General features: G+C 54.7%; 1 protein-coding gene across 3 annotated transcripts in view; it reads right to left on the reverse strand.

The window, feature by feature from the left end:
- The window catches only part of ankrd52a (ankyrin repeat domain 52a), a 99,285-nt gene that overhangs the window by 39,370 nt on the left and 34,752 nt on the right, over nucleotides 1-25,163 (reverse strand). For all 3 annotated transcript variants that reach the window (XM_070869730.1, XM_070869729.1, XM_070869728.1), the window contains exons 7-13: nucleotides 24,254-24,396; nucleotides 22,639-22,851; nucleotides 19,351-19,429; nucleotides 13,487-13,601; nucleotides 7,289-7,371; nucleotides 6,233-6,350; nucleotides 5,046-5,114 (exon numbers count right to left, since the gene is read on the reverse strand). In XM_070869730.1, the coding sequence (XP_070725831.1) occupies nucleotides 5,046-5,114; nucleotides 6,233-6,350; nucleotides 7,289-7,371; nucleotides 13,487-13,601; nucleotides 19,351-19,429; nucleotides 22,639-22,851; nucleotides 24,254-24,396 (820 nt within the window). The remainder of the gene's footprint in view (nucleotides 1-5,045; nucleotides 5,115-6,232; nucleotides 6,351-7,288; nucleotides 7,372-13,486; nucleotides 13,602-19,350; nucleotides 19,430-22,638; nucleotides 22,852-24,253; nucleotides 24,397-25,163) is intronic.

Genomic DNA, 25,163 nt, shown 5'->3' on the forward strand with positions numbered 1-25,163 from the left:
CTCGGCCCCCCTCACCTCCCCGGACACACTCCCCCCTCGGCCCCCCTCACCTCCCCGGACACACTCTCCCTCGGCCCTCACCTCCCCGGACACGCTCCCCCTCACCTCCACCCAGACACACTCCCCCCTCACCTCCCCGGACACACTCTTCCTCGGCCCTCCCCTCCCCGGACACACTCCCCCTCGGCCCCCCTCACCTCCCCGGACACACTCTCCCTCGGCCCTCCCCTCCCCGGACACACTCCCCCTCGGCCCCCCTCACCTCCCCGGACACCCTCACCCCCCCTCACCGACCCAGACACACTCTCCCTCGGCCCTCCCCTCCCCGGACACACTCCCCCTCGGCCCCCCTCACCTCCCCGGACACCCTCACCCCCCCCCCCCCTCACCGACCCAGACACACTCCCCCTCGGCCACCCTCACCTTCCCGGACACACTCCCCCTTGGCCCCCCTCACCTCCCCGGACACACTTCCCCTCGGCCCCCCTCACCTACCCAGACACACTCCCCCTCGGCCCCCCTCACCTCCCCGGACAATCTCCCACTTGGCCCCCCTCACCTCCCCGGACACACTCCCCCTTGGCCCCCTCACCTCCCCGGACACACTCTCCCTCGGCCCTCACCTCCACCCAGACACACTCCCTCTCGGCCCCCCTCCTCTCAACCCAGACACACTCCCCCTCGGCCCCCTCACCTCCCCGGACACACTCTCCCTCGGCCCTCACCTCCACCCGGACACACTCCCCCCTCCCCTCCACCCAGACACACTCTCCCTCGGCCCTCACCTCCCCGGACACACTCCCCCCTCGGCCCCCTCACCTCCCCGGACACACTCCCCCTCGGCCCCCCTCCCCTCCCCCCAGACACACTCCCCCTCGGCCCCCCTCACCTCCACCCAGACAGACTCCCCCTCGGCCCCCTCACCTCCCCGGACACACTCCCCCCTCGGCCCCCCTCCCCTCCACCCAGACACACACTCCCCTCGGCCCACATCACCTCCACCCAGACACACACTCCCCTCGGCCCACATCACCTCCACCCAGACACACTCCCACTCGGCCCCCTCACCCCCCCGGACACACTCCCCCTCGGCCCCCTCACCTCCCCGGACACACCCTCCCTCGACCCCCCTCACCTCCCCGGACACACTCCCCCCTCGGCCCCCCTCACCTCCCCGGACACACTCCCCCTTGGCCCCCCTCACCTCCCCGGACACACACCCCCTTGGCTTCCCCTCACCACCCCGGACACACTCCCCCTTGGCCCCCCTCACCTCCCCTGACACACTCCCCCTCGGCCCCCCTCACCTCCCCGGACACACACCCCCTTGGCCCCCCTCACCTCCCCGGACACACTCCCCCTTGGCCTCCCCTCACCTCCCCTGACACACTCCCCCTTGGCCCCCCTCACCTCCCCTGACACACTCCCCCTCGGCCCCCCTCACCTCCCCGGACACACACCCCCTTGGCCCCCCTCACCTCCCCTGACACACTCCCCCTTGGCCCCCCTCACCTCCCCGGACACACACCCCCTTGCCCCCCTCACCTCCCCGGACACACTCCCCCTCGGCCCCCCTCCCCTCCACCCAGACACACTTCCCCCTCGGCCCCCCTCCCCTCCACCCAGACACACTCCCCCTCGGCCCCCTCACCCCCCCGGACACACTGTCCCTCGGCCCCCCTCACCTCCCAGGACACACACTCCCTCGGCCCTCACCTCCACCCAGACACACTCCCCCCTCACCTCCACCCAGACACACTCCCCCCTCGGCCCCCCGCACCTCCCCGGACACACTCCCCCCTCACCTCCACCCAGACACACTCCCCCCTCACCTCCACCCAGACACACTCCCCCCTCGGCCCACATCACCTCCACCCAGACACACTCCCCCCTCACCTCCACCCAGACACACTCCCCCCTCGGCCCACATCACCTCCACCCAGACACACTCCCACTCGGCCCCCTCACCCCCTCGGACACACTCCCCTCGGCCCCCTCACCTCCCCGGACACACTCTCCCTCGGCCCTCACCTCCACCCAGACATACTCCCCCCTCGGCCCCCCTCACTTCCACCCAGACACACTCCCTCTCGGCCCCCCTCCTCTCCACCCAGACACACTCCCCCTCGGCCCCCTCACCTCCCCGGACACACTCCCCCTCGGCCCTCACCTTCCCTCCCCGGACACACTCCCCCTTGACCCTCACCTCCCCGGACACACTCCCCCTCGGCCCTCACCTTCCTTCCCCGGACACACTCCCCCTTGACCCTCACCTCCCCGGACACACTCCCCCTCGGCTCTCACCGGACACACTCCCCCTCGGCCCTCACCTTCCCTCCCTGGACACACTCTCCCTTGGCCCACCTCACCTCCCCGGGCACACTCCCCCCATGGCCCCCCTCACCTCCCCGGACACACTCCCCCTTGGCCCCCCTCACCTCCCCGGACACACTCCTCCTTGGCCCCCCTCACCTCCCCGGACACACTCCCCCTTGGCCCCCCCTCACCTCCCCGGACACACTCCCCCTTGGCCCCCCTCACCTCCCCGGACACACTCTCCCTCGGCCCTCACCTCCCCGGACACACTCCCCCTCACCTCCACCCAGACACACTCCCCCTCGGCCCTCACCTCCCCGGACACACTCCCCAGACACACTCCCCCTCGGCCCCCTTCACCTCCCCGGACACACTCCCCCTCGGCCCCCCTCACCTCCCCGGACACACTCCCCCCTTTGCGCCCCCTCCCACCCCTCCCCGGACACAATCCCCTCCCCCGCAACACACACACTCCCCCTCGGCCCTCACCTCCCCGGACACACTCCCCCCTCGGCCCCCCTCACCTCCACCCAGACACACTCTCCCTCGGCCCCCTTCACCTCCCCAGACACACTCTCCCTCGGCCCCCTTCACCTCCCCAGACACACTCCCCCTCGGCCCCCTTCACCTCCCCAGACACACTCCCCCTCGGCCCCCTTCACCTCCCCGGACACACTCCCTCTCGGCCCCCCTCCTCTCAATCCAGACACACTCCCCGTCGGCCCCCTCACCTCCCCGGACACACTCTCCCTCGGCCCTCACCTCCACCAAGACACACTCCCCCCTCGGCCCCTCTCCCCTCCACCCAGACACACTCTCCCTCGGCCCTCACCTCCCCGGACACACTCCCCCCTCGGCCCCCCTCACCTCCCCGGACACACTCCCCACTCGGCCCCCCTCACCTCCCCGGACACACTCCCCCTCGGCCCCCCTCCCCTCCCCGGACACACTCCCCCCTCGGCCCCCCTCACCTCCCCAGACAGACTCCCCCTCGGCCCCCTCACCTCCCCGGACACACTCCCCCTCGGCCTCGCTCACCTTCCCGGACACACTCCCCCTCGGCCCTCACCTCCCCGGACACACTCCCGCTCGGCTCTCCCCATCCCGGACACACTCTCCCTCGGCCCCCCTCACCTCCACCCGGACACACTCTCCCTCGGCCCCCCTCACCTCCACCCGGACACACTCCCCCTCGGCCCCCCTCACCTCCCCAGACACAGTCCCCCTCACCTCCCCAGACACAGTCCCCCTCGGCCCCCCTCATCTCCCCGGTCACACTCCCTCTCGGCATCCCTCACCTCCCCAGACACACTCCCCCTCGGCCCCCCTCATCTCCCCGGACACACTCTCCCTCGGCCCTCATCTCCTCGGACACGCTCCCCCTCGGCCACCCTCCCCTCCCCGGACACACTCCCCCTCGGCCCCCCTCACCTCCCCGGACACACTCTCCCTCACCTCCACCCAGACACACTCCCTCTCGGACCCCCTCACCTCCCCGGACACACTCCCCCTCTCGGCCCTCACCTTCCCTCCCCGGACACACACTCCCTCGGCCCACTCACCTCCCCGGACACACTCTTCCTCGGCCCACTCACCTCCCCGGACACACTCCCCCTCGGCCCCCCTCACCTCCCCGGACACACTCTCCCTCGGCCCCCCTCACCTCCCCGGACACACTCCCCCCTCGGCCCCCCTCACCTCCCCGGACACACTCTCCCTCGGCCCACTCACCTCCCCGGACACACTCTTCCTCGGCCCACTCACCTCCCCGGACACACTCCCCCTCGGCCACCCTCACCTCCCCGGACACACTCTCCCTCGGCCCTCACCTCCCCGGACACACTCCCCCTCGGCCACCCTCACCTCCACCCAGACACACTCCCCCCTCACCTCCCCGGACACAATCTCCCTCGGCCCTCCCCTCCCCGGACACACTCCCCCTCGGCCCCCCTCACCTCCCCGGACACCCTCACCCCCCCCTCACCTACCCAGACACACTCCCCCTTGGCCCCCCTCACCTCCCCGGACACACACCCCCTTGGCCCCCCTCACCTCCCCGGACACACTCCCCCTTGGCCCCCCTCACCTCCCCGGACACACTCCCCCTCGGCCCCCCTCACCTCCCCGGACACACTCCCTCCTCGGCCCCCCTTACCTCCCCGGACACACTCTCCCTCGGCCCTCACCTCCCCGGACACGCTCCCCTCCCCGGACACACTCCCCCTTGGGCCCCCTCACCTCCCCTGACACACTCCCCCTCGGCCCCCCTCACCTCCCCGGACACACTCCCCCTCGGCCCCCCTCACCTCCCCGGACACCCTCACCTCCCCTCACCTCCCCGGACACACTCCCCCTCGGCCCCCCTCACCTCCCCGGACACACTCCCCCTTGGCCCCCCTCACCTCCCCGGACACACTCCCCCTTGGCCCTCACCTCCCCGGACACACTCCCCCTCGGCCCCCCTCACCTCCCCGGACACACTCCCCCTCGGCCCCCCTCACCTCCCCGGACACACTCCCCCTCGGCCCCAGTCACCTCCCCGGGCACACTCCCCCCTTTGCGCCCCCTCCCCCCCTCCCCGGACACAACCCCCTCCCCCGCACCACACACACTCCCCTTCGGCTCCCGGGGCTGGAACCCAGCGTATCCTTTCCTTTATCCATAGCCAGTGTGGTGTTGACCCAGATCGCAAACTCTTGCAGATTGCCAGCACGGCCCGCACTGCTCACCTTCCAAATTTATCCTCCCTTCTTAAATCTGCACCACTGCTGAGTAGTAAGTTTAGACATTCAACATTCCTGCAAGGAACCAAACACAAGTCAAGGAGGATACGATGTCCACGGGAGAGCGGAGAAAGATGATAAAAGCATTTGCACAGTGCATGTGTCCTCCCCCGCCACCCACCCCCCCACACACACATTCCAACACAACAGTGTACAAACTACGACTCTCCACACCCCAGTCACAGGATGAGGGCCCTCAGCTTCTAACAGAAACAATTTCGAAACAAAAATTTCCAAGTTCTATTAAAAGCTCATTTTGCTTTCCTCGCCGATTTCCAGCCCCGACCTCCCGCTGAAGGTGTTCGGACTCCTCGCTCTGCGACGGTCCCACGCGATGCCAAATGGTAACCTCGCCCAGAGTGTCGCTACTCACGCGCGTAAGCCTTCGCAGTGACTGCGTGCTGTACAACCACGGGGCGAGGGTTTGGGCTGTCACTTACCAGCAGGAACTTATACTGTTTTACCCTCTTGGGGTGCAAAGCCAATTGCAGCCCTTATTCCTACCACCCCCCCGCCCCACCTGCCCAAACAAGGCTTGGCTAACACAGCACAGACCAGGAGATCAGCTCCGGGACAATCCTGATCTGTGCTCATCAGTTATGCATCATAAGAACATAAGAAATAGGAGCAGTAGTCGGCCATTTGGCCCCTCGAGCCTGCTCCGCCATTTAATACGATCATGGCTGATCTGATCATGGACTCAGCTCCACTTCCCCGCCCGCTCCACGTAACCCTTGACTCACTTATCGCTCAAAAATCTGTCTATCTCCACCTTAAATATACTCAACGACTGAGACTCCACAGCCCTCTGGGGCAGAGAATTCCAAGTGAAGAAATTCCTCCTCATCTCAGTCCTAAATGGCCAACTCCTTATCCTGAGACTGTGTGACCCCTGGTTCTAGACTCCCCAGCCCGGGGGGGAAACACCCTCCCTGCATCTCCCCTGTCAATCCCCCTCAGAATCTGGTCTGTTTCAATGGGATCACCTCTCATTCTTCTAAACTCCAGAGAGTATGGGCCCATTCTACGCAATCTCTCCTCATAGGACAGTCCTCTCAAACCAGGAATCAATCTTGTGAACCGCCGTTATATCACCTCCACCTCCTTCACAAGAGAGGGGGAAAACCACTCACCCTCCTGAAGCAGCAGCATGAAGGCAGGTCCTTCCGAGGTCATCTGGGGTATTTATGTCAAAGCCTGCAGACAGCACGTGCTCATTGCTGAACGACGACACAATGCTGTACATTTGACCTGCAACATTCACAGGGCCGCCGAGGAGTTAGACACAACATCCAGAATAACGCGATGGGCACAAAAGCAAATTACTTTAAATTGCAGTGAAAGTTACAAATCGCGGACATCGTTTGCAGGTGTCCCTATTTCCTAAATGATCATTGTATGTACTGTAACTAAAGTTCATTAGAATGGGGAGCTCTTTACCCAGTACCGCCCCTCCGACACTCTCTCAGTACTGCCCCTCCGACAGTGCGGCGCTCTCTCAGTACTGCCCCTCCGACAGTGCGGCGCTCTCTCAGTACTGCCCCTCCGACAGTGCGGCGCTCTCTCAGTACTGCCCCTCCGACAGTGCGGTGCTCCCTCAGTACTGCCCCTCCGACAGTGCGGCTCTCCCTCAGTACTGCCCCTCCGACAGTGCGGCACTCCCTCAGTACTGCCCTCCGACAGTGCGGCACTCCCTCAGTATGGCCCCTCTGACAGTGCGGCGCTCCCTCAGTACTGCCCCTCCGACAGTGCGGCGCTCCCTCAGTACTGCCCCTCCGACAGTGCGGCGCTCCCTCAGTACTGCCCCTCCGACAGTGCGGCTCTCCCTCAGTACTGCCCCTCCGACAGTGCGGTGCTCCCTCAGTACTGCCCCTCCGACAGTGAGACACTCCCTCAGTACTGCCCCTCCGACAGTGCGGCTCTCCCTCAGTACTGCCCCTCTGACAGTGCGGCACTCCCTCAGTACTGCACTGATTTCTGTGCTCAAGTCTCTGGAGTGGGATATGAACCCACAAGCTTCTGGATCAGAGGTGAACGTGCGACCCAGTGAGCCACAGCTGCCACTTGTACAGGTTTCACTGAACGAAGACCAAAAGCTGGAGGGGGAGGGGGAGGGCGGCAGGGAAGTGTTGTGGGAGTGAGGCAGGAACAGAAGCGGAAGATGAGAACGTATAAACAAAGCGACTTGCCTGATGAGAGTAACTTGCGGCAGCAATCTGAAAACCCGTAAAGCACAGCCAGGTGCAGAGGAAACATACCGTGGATTCCACGTCTGCAAACAGAACAGAAAGAGTCGCGTTTAGCCAGCGCCTTGTCCTGTCCCGCAAACATTGCAGATCCACTCGCGCACTGTATCTGCTTGGGACTGCCTCCACTGAATCATAGAGCGACACAGCATAGGAGGCGGCCATTCGGCCCATCGGCTGGACTGCTGTTTTAGAAACATAGAAAATAGGTGCAGGAGTGGGCCATTCGGCCCTTCGAGCCTGCACCACCATTCAATAAGATCATAGCTGATCATCACCTCAGTACCCCATTCCTGCTTTCTCTCCATACCCCCTGATCCCTTTAGCCGTAAGGGCCACATCTAACTCCCTTTTGAATATACCTAACGAACTGGCCTCAACAACTTTCTGTGGTAGAGAATTCCACAGGTTCACAATTCTCTGAGTGAAGAAGTTTCTCCTCATCTCAGTCCTAAATGGCTTACCCCTTATCCTTAGAGTGTGACCCCTGGTTCTGGACTTCCCCAACATCGGGAACATTCTTCCTGCATCTAACCTGTCCAATCCCGTCGGAATTTTATATGTTTCTATGAGATCCCCCCTCATTCTTCTAAACTCCAGTGAATATAAGCCTAGTCGATCCAGTCTTTCTTCATATGTCAGTCCAGCCATCCCGGGAATCAGTCTGGTGAACCTTCGCTGCACTCCTTCAATAGCATGAATGTCCTTCCTCAGATTAGGAGACCAAAATTGTACACAATATTCCAGGTGTGGTCTCACCAAGGCCCTGTACAACTGCAGTAAGACCTCCCTGCTCCTATACTCAAATCCCCTCGCTATGAAGGTCAACATACCATTTGCCTTCTTCACCGCCTGCTGTACCTGCATGCCAACTTTCAATGACTGATGTACCATGACACCCAGATCTCGTTGCACCTCCCCTTTTCCTAATCTTTCACCATTCAGATAATATTCTGCATTTCTGTTTTTACCACCAAAGTGGATAACCTCACATTTATCCACATTATACTGCATCTGCCATGCATTTGCCCTCTCACCTAATCTGTCCAAGTCACCCTGCAGCCTCTTAGCATCCTCCTCGCAGCTCACACCGCCACCCAGCTTAGTGTCATCTGCAAACTTCAGATATTACATTCAATTCCTTCATCTAAATCATTAATGTATATTGTAAAGAGCTGGGGTCCCAGCACTGAGCCCTGCGGTACCCCACTAGTCACTGCCTGCCATTCTGAAAAGGACCCGTTTATCCCAACTCTCTGCTTCCTATCTGCCAACCAGTTCTCTATCCACGTCAGTATATTACCCCCAATACCACATGCTTTGATTGTGCACACTAATCTCTTGTGTGGGACCTTGTCAAAAGCCTTTTGAAAGTCCAAATACACCACATCCACTGGTTCTCCCTTGTCCACTCTACTAGTTACATCCTCAAAAAATTCCAGCAGATTTGTCAAGCATGATTTCCCTTTCATAAATCCATGCTGACTTGGACTGATCCTGTCACTGCTTTCCAAATGCGCTGCTATTACATCTTTAATAATTGATTCCAACATTTTCCCCACTACTGATGTCAGGCTAACGCAGCAGTTATTTTGCACGTTCAACCTCCCAGGATAACTTGCATTTCTATAGCACCATTAACGTGGTTTCAAGGTGTTTCACAGGAGCAATTATCAAACAAAATTTGACACCAAGCCACATAAGAAGATATTAGGGCAGAAGCTTGGTTAAAGAGGTCGGTTTTTAGTTGCATCTTAAAGGAGAAGGGGGAGAGGCGGAGAGGTTTAGGGAGGGAGTTCTAGAGCTTGGGGCCCAGGCAGCTGAAGGCACGGCTGGCAATGGCGGAGCGATGGAAATCAGGGGATGTTCAAGAGGGCAGAATTGGAGGAACGCAGAGATCTTTGAGGCTTGTCGGAGTGGAGGAAATTACAGGTAGGACTGGAGGAGGTTATGGTTGAACTGTATAAAACACTGGTTAGGCCACAGCTAGAGTACAGTTCTGGTCACCACATTACAGGAAGGATGTGATTGCACTGGAGAGGGTGCAGAGGAGATTTACCAGGATGTTGCACTGGAGAGGGTACAGAGGAGATTTACCAGGATGTTGCACTGGAGAGGGTACAGAGGAGATTTACCAGGATGTGATTGCACTGGAGAGGGTACAGAGGAGATTTACCAGGATGTTGCACTAGAGAGGGTACAGAGGGGATTTACCAGGATGTTGCACTGGAGAGGGTACAGAGGAGATTTACCAGGATGTTGCACTGGAGAGGGTGCAGAGGAGATTTACCAGGATGTTGCACTGGAGAGGGTGCAGAGGAGATTTACCAGGATGTTGCCTGGACTGGAGAGGGTGCAGAGGAGATTTACCAGGATGTTGCACTGGAGAGGGTACAGAGGAGATTTACCAGGATGTTGCACTGGAGAGGGTGCAGAGGAGATTTACCAGGATGTTGCACTGGAGAGGGTGCAGAGGAGATTTACCAGGATGTTGCACTGGAGAGGGTACAGAGGAGATTTACCAGGATGTTGCACTGGAGAGGGTACAGAGGAGATTTACCAGGATGTTGCACTGGAGAGGGTGCAGAGGAGATTTACCAGGATGTTGCACTGGAGAGGGTACAGAGGAGATTTAACGGGATGTTGCATTGGAGAGGGTACAGAGGAGATTTACCAGGATGTTGCACTGGAGAGGGTACAGAGGAGATTTACCAGGATGTTGCACTGGAGAGGGTACAGAGGAGATTTACCAGGATGTTGCACTGGAGAGGGTACAGAGGAGATTTACCAGGATATTGCACTGGAGAGGGTGCAGAGGAGATTTACCAGGATGTTGCACTGGAGAGGGTACAGAGGAGATTTACCAGGATGTTGCACTGGAGAGGGTACAGAGGAGATTTACCAGGATGTTGCACTGGAGAGGGTACAGAGGAGATTTACCAGCATGTTGCACTGGAGAGGGTACAGAGGAGATTTACCAGGATGTTGCCTGGACTGGAGAGGGTATAGAGGAGATTTACCAGGATGTTGCACTAGAGAGGGTACAGAGGAGATTTACCAGGATGTTGCCAGGACTGGAGAATTTTAGCAATGAGGAAAGATTAGATAGGCTGGGGTTGTTTTCTTTGGAACAGAGGAGATGGAGGGAAGACCTTATTGAGTTGTATAAAATGATGAAGGGCCTGGATAGAGTGGATAGGAAGGACCTATTTCCCTTAGCAAAGGGGTCAACAACCAGGGGGAATAGATTTAAGTAATTGGGGGGAGGTTTAGAGGGGATTTGAGGGGAAACCAGAGGGAGGTGAGAGTCTGGAACTCACTGCCTGAAAGGGGGGTAGAGGCAGAAACCCTTACCACATTTAAAAAGTACCTGGATGTGCACGTGAAGTGACGTAACCTACAGGGCTACGGACCGAGAGCTGGGATTAGGCTGGGTAGCTCTTTATCGGCCAGCACAGACATGATGGGCTGAAATGGCCTCCTTCCGTGCTGTAAATTTCTATGATACAGAGATAGGAAGGGGGCGAGGCTATGGAGGGGTTTTGAAAACAAGGATGAGAATTTAAATCGAAGAGTTGCTGGACCGGTCGCCAATGTAGATCAGTGAGCACATGGGATGACGGGTGATCGGGACTCGGTGCGAGTTAGGACACAGGGCAGCGAGCACAGGGGGTGATGGGTGAGCGGGACTTGGTGCGAGTCAGGACACAGGGCAGTGAGCACAGGGAGTGATGGGTGAGCGGGACTTGGTGCGAGTCAGGACACAGGGCAGTGAGCACAGGGGGTGATGGGTGAGCGGGACTCGGTGCGAGTTAGGACACAGGGCACAGGTGGTGATGGGTGAGCGGGACTCGGTGCGAGTTAGGACACGGGGCAGTGAGCACAGGGGGTGATGGGTGAGTGGGACTGGGTGTGAGTTAGGACACGGGGGCAGTGAGCACAGGGGGTGATGGGTGAGCGGGACTCGGTGCGAGTTAGGACACGGGGCAGTGAGCACAGGAGGTGATGGGTGAGTGGGACTGGGTGTGAGTTAGGACACGGGGCAGTGAGCACAGGGGGTGATGGGTGAGTGGGACTCGGTGCGAGTTAGGACACGGGGCAGTGAGCACAGGGGGTGATGGGTGAGCGGGACTCGGTGTGAGTTAGGACACGGGGCAGTGAGCACAGGGGGTGATGGGTGAGCGGGACTCGGTGCGAGTTAGGACACAGGGCACAGGTGGTGATGGGTGAGCGGGACTCGGTGCGAGTTAGGACACGGGGGCAGCGAGCAGAGGGTGATGGGTGAGCGGGACTCGGTGCGAGTTAGGACACAGGGCACAGGTGGTGATGGGCGAGCGGGACTTGGTGCGAGTTGGGACACAGGGCAGCCGAGTTGTGGATGAGCTCAAACACTTCAGTTGCATCTATTAATCCTATCTGCTATTCATCAACAAAATGCTGGAAATCTGATTCAAAAGAACACATTGGGAGCACTGGGGTCAGGCGGGATTGGCGGAGAGGCCACATGTGTTATGGTTGAGGGTGTGGGGCCCTTTCTCAACACCGGATGCTGGCTGGCTGATGTTTTCCAGTCTTGACAATGGGGCCCCATCGACCCAAAGCGTTGACGTATCCGTTCTCACTCACTCTCTCCCCCAAATGTAATTTTCAGCCTTTTCCTGATTTTGCACATCCAATTCTTGCTCACTCTGTCCTGCCACCGTCTGCCTCCCCTCTCTTTCACCTGTGCAGTTGGTGTTAATGGGAACTCGAGCCAACCGTAGGTGCATGTCCTTACAGAAATAGCAAGATGCTGGATAGATATCACAGATCGGTCACACATAAATTTAGACAAACACAAAACAGTTCAGTGTTAGACAAATACATAATGGAGATAAAGGTGGAGACAGATAGATAGGTAATCGATGGCCAGACAGGCAACAGGTATGGATGAAGAGACTGGTATATAGATCGCTCAGAGAAAAGATAGGATATACTGCATAGAAACAGGCCATTCGGCCCAACCAGTCCATGCCGGCGTTTATGTTCCTCCCGTCTATCCCCATTTAAATCTATCAGCATAATCCTCTAAACCCTTCTCCCTCATATGCTTGTCCAGTCTCCCCTTAAATACATCGATACTATTCACCTTAACCCCTCCCTGTGGCAGCGAGTTCCACATTCTCACCCGCTCTGGGTAAAGAAGTTTCTCCTGAATTCCCTATTGGATTTCTTGGTGACTATCTTATACTGATGGCCTCTAGTTATGCTCTTCCCCACAAGTGGAAACACTCTCTCTGTATCCACTCGATCAAAACCTGTCATCATTTTAAAGACCTCTATTAGGTCACCCCTCAGCCTTCTTTTTTCAAGAGAAAAGAGACCCAGCCTGTTCATCCTTTCCTGATAGGTATACCCTCGCATTTCTGGTATCATCCTTGTAAATCCTCTCTGCACCCTCTCCAGTGCCTCTATATCCTTTTTATAATATAGCGACCAGAACTGTACGCAGTGCTCCAAGTGTGGTCTAACCAAGGTCCAATACGGTTTAGCATAACTTCCCGACTTTTCAATTCTAGCCCTCTAATCCAGAGGCCTGTTCTAATGATCGAATGAGACTAATGATTTGTGTTCAATCGCCACAATGGCAGCTGGGGTACTTAAATTCAGTTGATTAAATAAATCAGGAATAGAAAGCTAGTATCAGTCATGGTGACCATGGAATTACTGGACTGTCGTCACTAATGTCCTTTAGGGAAGGAAATCTGCCGTCCTTACCCGGTCTGGCCGACATGTGACTCCAGACCCACACCAATGCGGTTGCTTCTTAACTGCCCCTCTGGCGTTCAAGGTGGCGGCTCACTGCTACTTCTCACGGGCAATTAGTGATGGGCAATAAATGCCAGCCTTGCCAGCAACACCCACATCCCGTGAACAAGTAAGAAACAAAGGCAGGTCGTCATCGTCATCATCATAAGCAGTCAGACTGCCATAGGTAGGGAATAGATAGAAGGAATTCAATACATAATTCACAGACGTGGGTACGGATGGCTAAAGAGTTAACCGATACTGACAGATAGGTAGAGATAACAGGCATAGCTGGATAGAGTGATAACAGACAGGGAGAAATGGACAAAGGAAGCGACTGCCAGTGGTACTTACCGTGCTGTGTCAGCTCCGTTTGTCATTAAGGTACTAATGAGCAGTTCATGACCATATCTAGCAGCAACATGTAGAGGAGTATTGCCATATTTATCTGCACAGTCGATCTCTCCACCTGCAAACAGACAATGACCTGTTTATACTGAAACACAGCACAGGGCTTTGCTCCGTCACATACTGGCGGCCCTCGGCATGGGGCAAGTGGACATCACTCCCACGGTTTACACGCCAAAGGGGCTGAGCCCTGGACGCAGATTCCCGCTCGGCCCTTGGTCTCCGGCACCAAACTTTACAACATTTGCCACTCTGGAATTCTCGTATGTGGATAAATCATGCAGGGAAAATTACACTGGATTACTTTTGATGCAAGCCTCTCTTCCATGAGCGACTGGGGTCCCTGAACTGCGGGGAAGATGTTGTATTTAACCAACTAATCTCGATGGTTCAGAGGTACCCTCAGCACCCGAGCCACGGTGCCTTGGAAGGCGCATGGTTCAAGTCAACCCGGGGCCTGGGTTATCTCCCTCAGTGCCTCCGGATTAGTGAAGGGGAAAAATCATCCCGGGTTCCCAATCCCGATCAGCGTGCAGTTGGAGAAAGGGTGCAAGGGCGACAGGATCGAGGCCCAGACGTGATGACATCAACAGTTGGATACGGCCATGAACCATCATCGCCCAGATTCACACATGGGCACCAAAGCGGGGTTGTGAGGGCAATGCGACCCGTGGAAGCATACCCCAGTCAGGGAGTCAACCATTGGGCTCAGTCACAATTAATGGGTACTGGACAGTATCCTCACCCATTGACATGTACCCCAGTATAGAGTCAGTCACTGGGCTCAGTCACAATTAATGTGTACTGGACAGTATCCTCACCCATTGAACTGTACCCCAGTATAGAGTCAACCATTGGGCTCAGTCACAATTAATGGGTACTGGACAGTATCCTCACCCATTGACATGTACCCCAGTATAGAGTCAACCATTGGGCTCAGTCACAATTAATGGGTACTGGACAGTATCCTCACCCATTGACATGTACCCCAGTATAGAGTCAGTCACTGGGCTCAGTCACAATTAATGGGTACTGGACAGTACCCTCACCCATTGAACTGTACCCCAGTATAGAGTCAGTCACTGGGCTCAGTCACAATTAATGGGTACTGGACAGTATCCTAACCCATTGACATGTATCCCAGTATAGAGTCAGTCACTGGGCTCAGTCACAATTAATGTGTACTGGACAGTATCCTCACCCAGTGACATGTACCCCAGTATAGAGTCAGTCACTGGGCTCAGTCACAATTAATGTGTACTGGAGGGTATCCTAACCCATTGACATGTACCCCAGTATAGAGTCAGTCACTGGGCTCAGTCACAATTAATGGGTACTGGACAGTATCCTCACCCATTGACATGTACCCCAGTATAGAGTCAGTCACTGGGCTCAGTCACAATTAATGTGTACTGGAGGGTATCCTAACCCATTGACATGTACCCCAGTATAGTGTCAGTCACTAGGCTCAGTCACAATTAATGTGTACTGGACAGTAACCTCACCCATTGACATGTATCCCAGTATAGAGTCAGTCATTGGGCTCAGTCACAATTAATGGGTACTGGACAGTATCCTAACCCATTGACATGTACCCCAGTATAGAGTCAGTCACTGGGCTCAGTCACAATTAATGTGTACTGGAGGGTATCCTCACCCATTGACATGTACCCCAGTATAGAGTCAGTCACTGGGCTCAGTCACAATTAATGTGTACTGGACAGTACCCTCACCCATTGACATGTACCCCAGTATAGAGTCAGTCACTGGGCTCAGTCACAATTAATGTGTACTGGAGGGTATCCTAACCCATTGACATGTATCCCAGTATAGGGTCAGTCACTGGGCTCAGTTACAATTAATGGGTACTGGACAGTACCCTCACCCATTGACATGTACCCCAGTATAGTCAGTCACTGGGCTCAGTCACAATTAATGTGTACTGGAGGGTATCCTAACCCATTGAAATGTATCCCAGTATAGGGTCAGTCACTGGGCTCAGTCACAATTAATGTGTACTGGAGGGTATCCTAACCCATTGACATGTATCCCAGTATAGGGTCAGTCACTGGGCTCAGTCACAATTAATGGGTACTGGACAGTATCCTCACCCATTGACATGTACCCCAGTATAGAGTCAGTCATTGGGCTCAGTCACAATTAATGGGTACTGGACAGTATCCTCACCCATTGGCCTGTACCCCAGTATAGAGTCAGTCACTGGGCTCAGTCACAATTAATGTGTACTGGAGGGTATCCTAACCCATTGACATGTATCCCAGTATAGGGTCAGTCACTGGGCTCAGTCACAATTAATGGGTACTGGACAGTATCCTCACCCATTGGCCTGTACCCCAGTATAGAGTCAGTCACTGGGCTCAGTCACAATTAATGTGTACTGGAGGGTATCCTAACCCATTGACATGTACCCCAGTATAGAGTCAGTCACTAGGCTCAGTCACAATTAATGTGTACTGGACAGTAACCTCACCCATTGACATGTATCCCAGTATAGAGTCAGTCATTGGGCTCAGTCACAATTAATGGGTACTGGACAGTATCCTCACCCATTGACATGAACCCCAGTATAGAGTCAGTCACTGGGCTCAGTCACAATTAATGTGTACTGGAGGGTATACTCACCCATTGACATGTACCCCAGTATAGAGTCAGTCACTGGGCTCAGTCACAATTAATGTGTACTGGAGGGTATCCTAAACCATTGACATGTATCCCAGTATAGGGTCAGTCACTGGGCTCAGTCACAATTAATGGGTACTGGACAGTACCCTCACCCATTGACATGTACCCCAGTATAGAGTCAGTCATTGGGCTCAGTCACAATTAATGTGTACTGGAGGGTATCCTAACCCATTGACATGTATCCCAGTACAGGGTCAGTCACTGGGCTCAGTCACAATTATTGGGTACTGGACAGTATCCTCACCCATTGACATGTACCCCAGTATAGAGTCAGTCATTGGGCTCAGTCACAATTAATGGGTACTGGACAGTATCCTCACCCATTGGCCTGTACCCCAGTATAGAAAGAAGTCTCAGATTTATAGCACCTTTCACGACCACCGGACATCTCAAAGCGCTTTACAGCCAAAAAGCAGCACTTTTAGGGTGTAGTCACTGTTGTAATGTGGGAAACACAGCAGCCAATTTGCGCACAGCAAGCTCCCACACACAGCAATGTCATAATGACCAGATAATCTGTTTTTGTTCTGTTGATTGAGTGATAAATATTGGCCCCCAGGACACCGGGGAGAACTGCCCTGCTCTTCTTCAAAATAGTGCCCTGGGATATGTTACATCCACCGGAGAGGACAGACAGCGACTCCAACAGTGCAGCGCTCCCTCAGCACTGCACGAGTGTCAGTATAGAGTGTAGAGCCAACACATCACGATCTGGGGCTCACACAAGGGTACCTGGCCAAGATATTGGAGGGCAATGTCTGCTCACGGACCTGCACCCAAATACGCTCTCCAAGAATTCAGGCAGAAACTGGGCTTGCCGGGGTGGGGGGCGGCTGCTGAAGATATATTTAACATATATTCAGAACTGAATATTCAGGGGTATTTGACAATTCCGAAGGACAGACAGAAAGTCAAAGGAGGTGGGGTAGCTCTGTTAGTAAACGATGAGATCAGTGCAATAGTGAGAAATGACATTGGCTCAAAAGAGCAAGATGTTGAATCAGTTTGGGTGGAGATCAGGAATAATAAGGGGAAAAAGTTGCTGGTGGGCGTAGTCTATAGGCCCCCTAACAGTAGCTACACTGTTGGATGGAGTATAAATCCAGAAAAATGGAGGCTTGTAAAAAAAGGAACGGCAATAATCATGGGTTCATATTGATTGGACAAATTAAATTGGCCAGGGTAGCCTCGAGGAAGAGTTCAAAGAGTGAACAGTATGTTGCGGAATTAACCAGGAAGCAGAGTATCTTAGCTCTGGTACTGTATAATGAGACAGGATTAATAAACAATCTCCTCGTAAAGGATCCTCTAGGAATGAGTGACCATAGCATGGTTGAATTTCAAATTCAGTTGGAGGGTGAGAAAGTTGGATCTCAAACCAACTTTAATAAAGCTGAAATAAAGGAGACTACAAAGTTGGCTAAAGTGGACTGGGAAAATAGATGAGAGAATGGGACGGTTGATGAGCGGTGGCAGACATTTAAGGAGGTATTTCATAACTCTCAACAAAAATATATCCCAATGAGAAGGAAAGACTGTAAGAGAAGGGATAACCTTCCGTGGCTAATTAAGGAAATAAGGGAGAGTATCAAATTGAAAACAAGGGCATACAATGTGGCCAAGACTCGTGGAGGGCCAGAAGATTGGGAAACTTTTAAAAGCCAACAAAGAACGACTAAAAAAAAAAAGAGGGAAGGTAGATTATGGAAGTAAACTAGCACAAAATATAAAAACAGATAGTCAGGGTTTCCTACAGGTATATAAAAAGGAAAAGAGTGGCAAAGTAAATGAAGGTCTCTTAGCAGATAAGACCGGGGAATTAATAATGGGGAACGGGGAAATGGCAGAGACGTTGAACAAATATTTTGTGTCGGTCTTCACAGCAGAGGACACTAAAACATCCCAATAGTGGATAATCAAGGGGCTATAGAGGGGGAGGAACTTACAAAAATCACCATCACTAATGAAGTAGTACTCGGTAAAATAATGGGAGTAAAGGCAGATAAATCCCCTGGACCTGATGGCTTGCATCCTAGGGTCTTAAGAGAAGTAGCGGCAGGGATTGTGGATGCATTGGTTGTAATTTACCAAAATTCCCTGGATTCTGGGGAGGTCCCAGCAGATTGGAAAACTGCAAATGTAACGCCCCTATTTAAAAAAGGAGGCAGATTAAAAAGCAGGAAACTATAGATCAGTTGGCCTAACATCTGTGGCTGGGGAAAATGTTGGGAGTCCATTATTAAGGAAGCAGTAGCAGGACATTTGGAAAAGCAAAATTCAGTCAGGCAGAGTCAGCATGGATTTATGAAAAGGAAATCATGTTTGACAAATTTGCTGGAGTTCTTCGAGATGTAACGAGCAGGGTAGATAAAGGGGAACCAGTGGATGTGGTGTATTTGGATTTCCAGAAGGCATTTGACAAGGTGCCACATAAAAGGTTACTACACAAGATAAAAGTTCACAGGGTTGGGGGTAATATATTAGCATGGATAGAGGATTGGCTAACTAACAGAAAACAGAGAGTCGGGATAAATGGGTCATTTTCCGGTTGGCAAACAGCGACTAGTGGGGTGCTGCAGGAATCGGTGCTGGGTCCTCAACTATTTACAATCTATATTCATGACTGGGGTGAAGGGACCGAGTAGAATGTGGCATTGTTCGCACAATCAAGCAGTTCTGCTCTTCAATGATGTATCTAAGGCTTTTAATATCTCGTATAAAAGCACGTGCAAAATTTCCCCCGCCTTTAAGTCGTCCATCTCTGCTTTTTAAAAGGAGATTGCATTCAAGAAACATTCCCATTATCCGTTTCCCATCAGAGGGATGTGAACAAACAGGTCTATCATCTTTTTATAGCTGTTCCCAGATTTTTAAAAAAATTCGTGCTCGGGTGTCACTGGAAAGGCCAGCATTTATTGCCCATCCCGAATTGTCCTGAAGCACACAACCCACCCGAGATGTGCAAGGAAGAGTTATCGGAAAGCTGTCTCTTGCATCAGCCGAGGTCCTGAGGATTTGAGCTGGAAGTTTTCCAGACACGGGCGGGCGGGCGCGCACACAGGAGCCTGGCTCCAGCAACAAATCAGGACGTTAAACGAGACACATACCGTTCTGGATGAGGATCTGAGATCGTGTAAACCTGCCGTGGATTGCAGCCATGTGCAACGGGCTCTTCCCATCCTTGCTCTGAAATCAGGAAGAGAAGGTTTGTAACTCAGGCCGAGGATCTGAAAGTCTAACAGTCTGATCTCACACGACACGCGGCAGATGAAATTTAACGCAGAAAGGTGTGAAGTGATATATTTTGGTAGAAAGGATGAGAGGAAATATAAGCTAAAGGGGATAATCCTAGAGGGAGTGCATGAACCGAGGGACCTGGGGGTATGTGTGCATAAATCAGTGAAGGGGACAGGGCAGGTTGAGAATGTGGTTAAAAAGGCTTATGGGATCCTGGGCTTTATAAATAGAGGCATAGAGTACAAAAGGGGGGAAGTTATGATAACCTATCTAAAGCATTGGTAGGGCCCCAGTTGGAGTATTGTGTCCAATTCTGGGCACCACACTTTAGGAAGGATGTGAGAGGGTGCAGAGGAGATTGACCAGAATGGTCCCGGGGGGATGAGGGACTTCAGTTACCTGGAGAGACTGGAGAAGCTGGGGTTGTTCTACTAAGAGCAGGAAAGATTGAGGAGAGGTTTGATGGAGGTGTTCGAGATCACGAGGGGTCTGGACAGAGTAGACAAGAGAGAAACTGTTCCCATTGGTGGAAGGGTCAAAAACCAGAGGACACAGATTTAAGGTGATTGGCAGAAGAACCAAAGGTGACACGAGGAAAAACCATTTTACGCAGCGAGTGGTTAGGATCTGGAATGCGCTGCCGGAGAGGGTGGTGGAGGCAGACTCAATCGTGGCTTTCAAAAGGGAGTTGGATAAGTACCTGAAGGGTAAAGATTTGCAGGGCAACGGGGAAAGTCTGGGGGAGTGGGACTGGCAGGGAGCCGGCACGGGCTAGTCGGGCCGAATGGCCTCCTCCTGTGCTGTCACACGGGTTGAACTGGGGCGGGTGCGATGGAGTATGGTGTGTGCAAGTGTGGAGTGCCAGGACACCGAGGGGTTGAACATCATATAGCGCTTCCAAATGTTGCCTCAGTGCAGTCCGGGCTTCGGGAAACTTATTCCCAAGTACCCTGCTGTGCTCCTCTCCTGCAATTATACTGTAAGTCTGCCGCCAATGTGCCCCAACCAGCTGGAGGCTGATCGAGTGCACAGTGTTCGAGCCAGCCTCCTCCACACTACAATACCATAGATCAGGTGATTTACATAAACAAGCCATTGGGCCCAACAAGTCAGTGCCAGGGTTTATGTCCCACTCGAGCCCCCTCCCACCCCTACTCCATCTCGCTCCATCACCATATCCCTTCATTCCTTTCTCCCCCATGTGTTTATCCAGCTTCCCCTTAAATACATCGATACTATTCACTCGACCCCTCCCTTCCCCTTAAATACATCGATACTATTCACTCGACCCCTCCCTTTACCACTCTGGGTAAAGAAGTTTCTCCTGAATTCCCCATTGGGTTTATCAGTGACTGTCTGATATTGATGGCCCCTAGTTATAGACTCAAGTAGAAATATCATCTCTATGCCTCTGAGGAGAACTGTAGGGATAGTCAATACTGAGGAGGATTGCACAAATTACAGGAGGATACGTTTTGGTAGGAAGAATAGAGAGGTCACTTATTACTTGGTGCAGTAGAGGAACAAAGGGATTTCAGAGTACAAATACACAAGTCGCGACATAGGATAGCAAGGCCATAAAAAACAAACCAAGCACTAGGGTTTATTTCTCGAGGTGAAGAACTGAAAAAGTAGGGAAGTTATGCTAAACCTGTATCGGACCTTGGTTGGACCACACAGAGTACTGTGTACAGTTCTGGTCATCATATTATAAAAAGGATGGAGAGGCACTGGAGAGGGTGCAGACAAGATTTACAAGGATACCACCAGAAATGCGAGGGTATACATATCAGGAAAGGATGAACAGGCTGGGTCTCTTTTCTCTTGAAGGCGGCTGAGAGGTGACCAAATAGAGGTCTTTAAAATTGTGAAAGGTTTTGATAAAGTGGATACAGAGAGTATGTTTCCACTTGTGGGGAAGAGCATAACTAGGGGCCATCGATATAAGATTGTCACTGAGAAACCCAATGGGGAATTCAGGAGAAACTTGTTTACCCAGAGAGGGGTGAGAATGTGGAACTCGCTGCCACAGGGAGTGGTTGAAGTGATTAGTATCGATGCATTTAAGGGGAGGCTAGACAAGCGTATGAATGATAAGGGAGTTGTTGTTGAACGTTAAGGGTTATGGGGAGCGGGCAGGGAAGTGGAGTTGAGGCCAAGATCAGATCAGCCATGATCTTATTGAATGGTGGAGCAGGCTCGAGGGGCCGACTGGCCTACTCCTGCTCCCGTTTCTTATGCTCTTATGAGGGAGAAGGGAATCGAGGGGTTATGTTGACAGAGGAAAGACTAGAGGGGGCACAAGTGGAGCATAAACGCCGGCATGAACTGGTTGAGCCAAATATGCTATCCTATGTAAACAGAGCAGTAGTGATACCCGCCCTCCTATATGCTTCAGAGACATGGACCATGTACAGCAGGCACCTCAAAGCACTGGAGAAATACCACCAACACTACCTCCGCAAGATCCTGCAAATCCCCTGGGAGGACAGACGCACCAACATGTGTTCTCGCTCAGGCCAACATCCCCAGCATCGAAGCACTGACCACACTCGATCAGCTCCGCTGGGCAGGGCCGGGCCACATCCACATGCCCGACACGAGACTCCGGAAACAAACGCTCGACTCGTAACTCCGACACGGGAAGCGATCCCCAGGTGGGCAGAGGAAACGTTACAAGGGACCACCCTCAAAGCCTCCCTGATAAAGTGCAACATCCCCACCGACACCTGGGAGTCCCTGGGCCAAAGACCAGTCCGCCCTAAGTGGAGGGAGTGCATCCGGGAGGGCGCTGAGCACCTCGAGTCTCGTCGCCGAGAGCGTGCAGAAACCAAGCGCAGGCAGCGGAAGGAGCGTGCGGCAAACCAGTCCCACCCACCCCTTCCCTCAACGTCTGTCTGTCCCACCTGTGACAGGGACTGTGGTTCTCGTATTGGACTGTTCAGTCACCTCAGGACTCGTGTTTAGAATGGAAGCAAGTCTTCCTCGATTCCGAGGGACTGTCTATGATAATGATGAGGTCCCGCATTGGTCTCATCAGTGAACTGAGAACTCATTCGGTGTGGCAGCAAGTCATCCTCGACTGCGGGGGCACTGCCCAAGATGATTTGGGGTGGGAGTGCAGACAACCCCTACTATCCCTGCAGAAGCCGCCTCACCTGAACATTCACATCGGCTCCGTTATTGACCAGAAGCTCCAGGCACAGCGCACCGTTGGTGGAGACAGCAGCAAAGTGCAGTGGTGTGAAGCCCTTCTCGTTGGGCTGGTTTACGTTGGCCCCATAGTTCACCAGCTCGTTGGCCACCGCGTCTTGTCCAGTGTAACAGGCAATGTGGAGGGCGGTGTTTCCGTAGGCATTGGGTTCATCAATCTAGGGAAGGGAGGGGGCAATCAAAACACTCAGCCATCCATACTGAACGCACATCACCGTTATCTCCACAATCTTAATTTCAGGAACAATGATTCGGTAGCAGCCAGTGGCTCAGTGAGTCGGACCCTCGCCTCCGGGTCAGCAGGTCGTGGGATCGAGTCCCACTCCAAAGGCTTGAGCCCATGATACAGGCCGACACTCTCGGTGCAGTGCTAAGGGAGCGCCGCACTGTCGGAGGGGCGGTACTGAGGGAGCGCCGCACTGTCGGAGGGGCGGTACTGGGGGAGCGCCGCACTGTCGGAGGGGCGGTACTGAGGGAGCGCTGCACTGTCGGAGGGGCAGTACTGAGGGAGCGCCGCACTGTCGGAGGGGCGGTACTGAGGGAGCGCCGCACTGTCGGAGGGGCGGTACTGAGGGAGCGCCGCACTGTCGGAGGGGCGGTACTGAGGGAGCGCCGCACTGTCGGAGGGGCGGTACTGAGGGAGCGCCGCACTGTCGGAGGGGCGGTACTGAGGGAGCGCCGCACTGTCGGAGGGGCGGTACTGAGGGAGCGCCGCACTGTCGGAGGGGTGGTACTGAGGGAGCGCCGTACTGTCGGAGGGGCAGTACTGAGGGAGCGCCGTACTGTCGGAGGGGCGGTACTGAGGGAGCGCCGCACTGTCGGAGGGGCGGTACTGAGGGAGCGCCGCACTGTCGGAGGGGCGGTACTGAGGGAGCGCCGCACTGTCGGAGGGGTGGTACTGAGGGAGAGTTACGAGGATGTTGCCCGGACTGGAGAATTTTAGCAAAGAAGAAAGATTGGCTAGGCTGGGGTTGTTTTCTTTGGAAGAGGAGGGTGAGGAGACACTTTATTGGGGTGTATAAAATTATGAGGGGCCTGGATAGAGTGGATAGGAAGGACCTGTTTCTCTTGGCAGAGGGGTCAACAACCAGGGGGCATAGATTGAAAGTAATCGGTAGGAACTTCAGAGGGGATTTGAGGGGAAATGTCTTCACCCAGAGGGTGGTGGGGGTCTGGAACTCACGGCCTGAAAGGGTGGTAGAGGCAGAAACCCTCACCACATTTAAAAAGTATTTGGATGTGCACCTGAAGTGCCGTAACCAACAGGGTTACGGAGTGAGAGCGGGAAAGTGGGATTAAGCTGGGTAGCTCTTGGTCGGCCGGCACGGACACGATAGTTTCTATGATAGTATGATTACAACCGTGACTGTACTTTAAAAAATAAAAGTACTTGATTGGTTGTGAAGTGTTTTGGGACAGCCCGAAACAGTAAAAGACGAATGAGATGGACCGTGTTCTTTTTCACACCCAGCAACTCTCCAGGGCTGGTCGGGGGGGGGGGAAGGAGAAGAGAAGGGATCAGGCTGCTGGTTTCTGCTGCGTTGTTCCTGAGCCACTCACCTCCACTCCGAGCTTCAGGAGGTACTTCACCACGTCCATTTGCCCATTGGAGGCAGCAGCATGCAGTGGCGTGTACCCCTTCTTATCCTTGCACGTGACGTCAGCCCCACGCGATGATAGCAGCTTCACCACGTCCAGGTGTCCTGCGGCAGAGAGCATGCGGTCAGTGCTGGGGGGAACAGGGTGCGTGGGGGGGGGGGGGGAATACACAGGCTGTGAACCCCCCACACTAAACACACAGGCTGTGAACCCCCCACTAAACACACAGGCTGTGAACCCCCCACACTAAACACACAGGCCGTGACCCCCCCCCACTAAACACACAGGCCGTGACCCCCCCCCACTAAACACACAGGCCGTGACCCCCCCCACTAAACACACAGGCCGTGACCCCCCACTAAACACACAGGCTGTGAACCCCCCACTAAACACACAGGCTGTGAACCCCCACACTAAACACACAGGCTGTGACACCCCCCCCACTAAACACACAGGCCGTGACCCCCCCCACTAAACACACAGGCTGTGACCCCCCCCCACTAAACACACAGGCTGTGAACCCCCCCCACTAAACACACAGGCTGTGACCCCCCCCACACTAAACACACAGGCTGTGACCCCCCCCCACTAAACACACAGGCTGTGACCCCCCCCCCACTAAACACACAGGCTGTGACCCCCCCCCACTAAACACACAGGCTGTGACCCCCCCCCCACTAAACACACAGGCTGTGACCCCCCCCCCACTAACACACACAGGCTGTGACCCCCCCCCCCCCACTAAACACACAGGCTGTGACCCCCCCCCCCCCACTAAACACACAGGCTGTGACCCCCCCCACTAAACACACAGGCCTGTGACCCCCCCCCCCCCACTAAACACACAGGCTGTGACCCCCCCCCCCCCCAC

This window comes from Pristiophorus japonicus, chromosome X (assembly GCF_044704955.1).
Source record: "Pristiophorus japonicus isolate sPriJap1 chromosome X, sPriJap1.hap1, whole genome shotgun sequence".
Taxonomy (NCBI): domain Eukaryota; kingdom Metazoa; phylum Chordata; class Chondrichthyes; family Pristiophoridae; genus Pristiophorus; species Pristiophorus japonicus.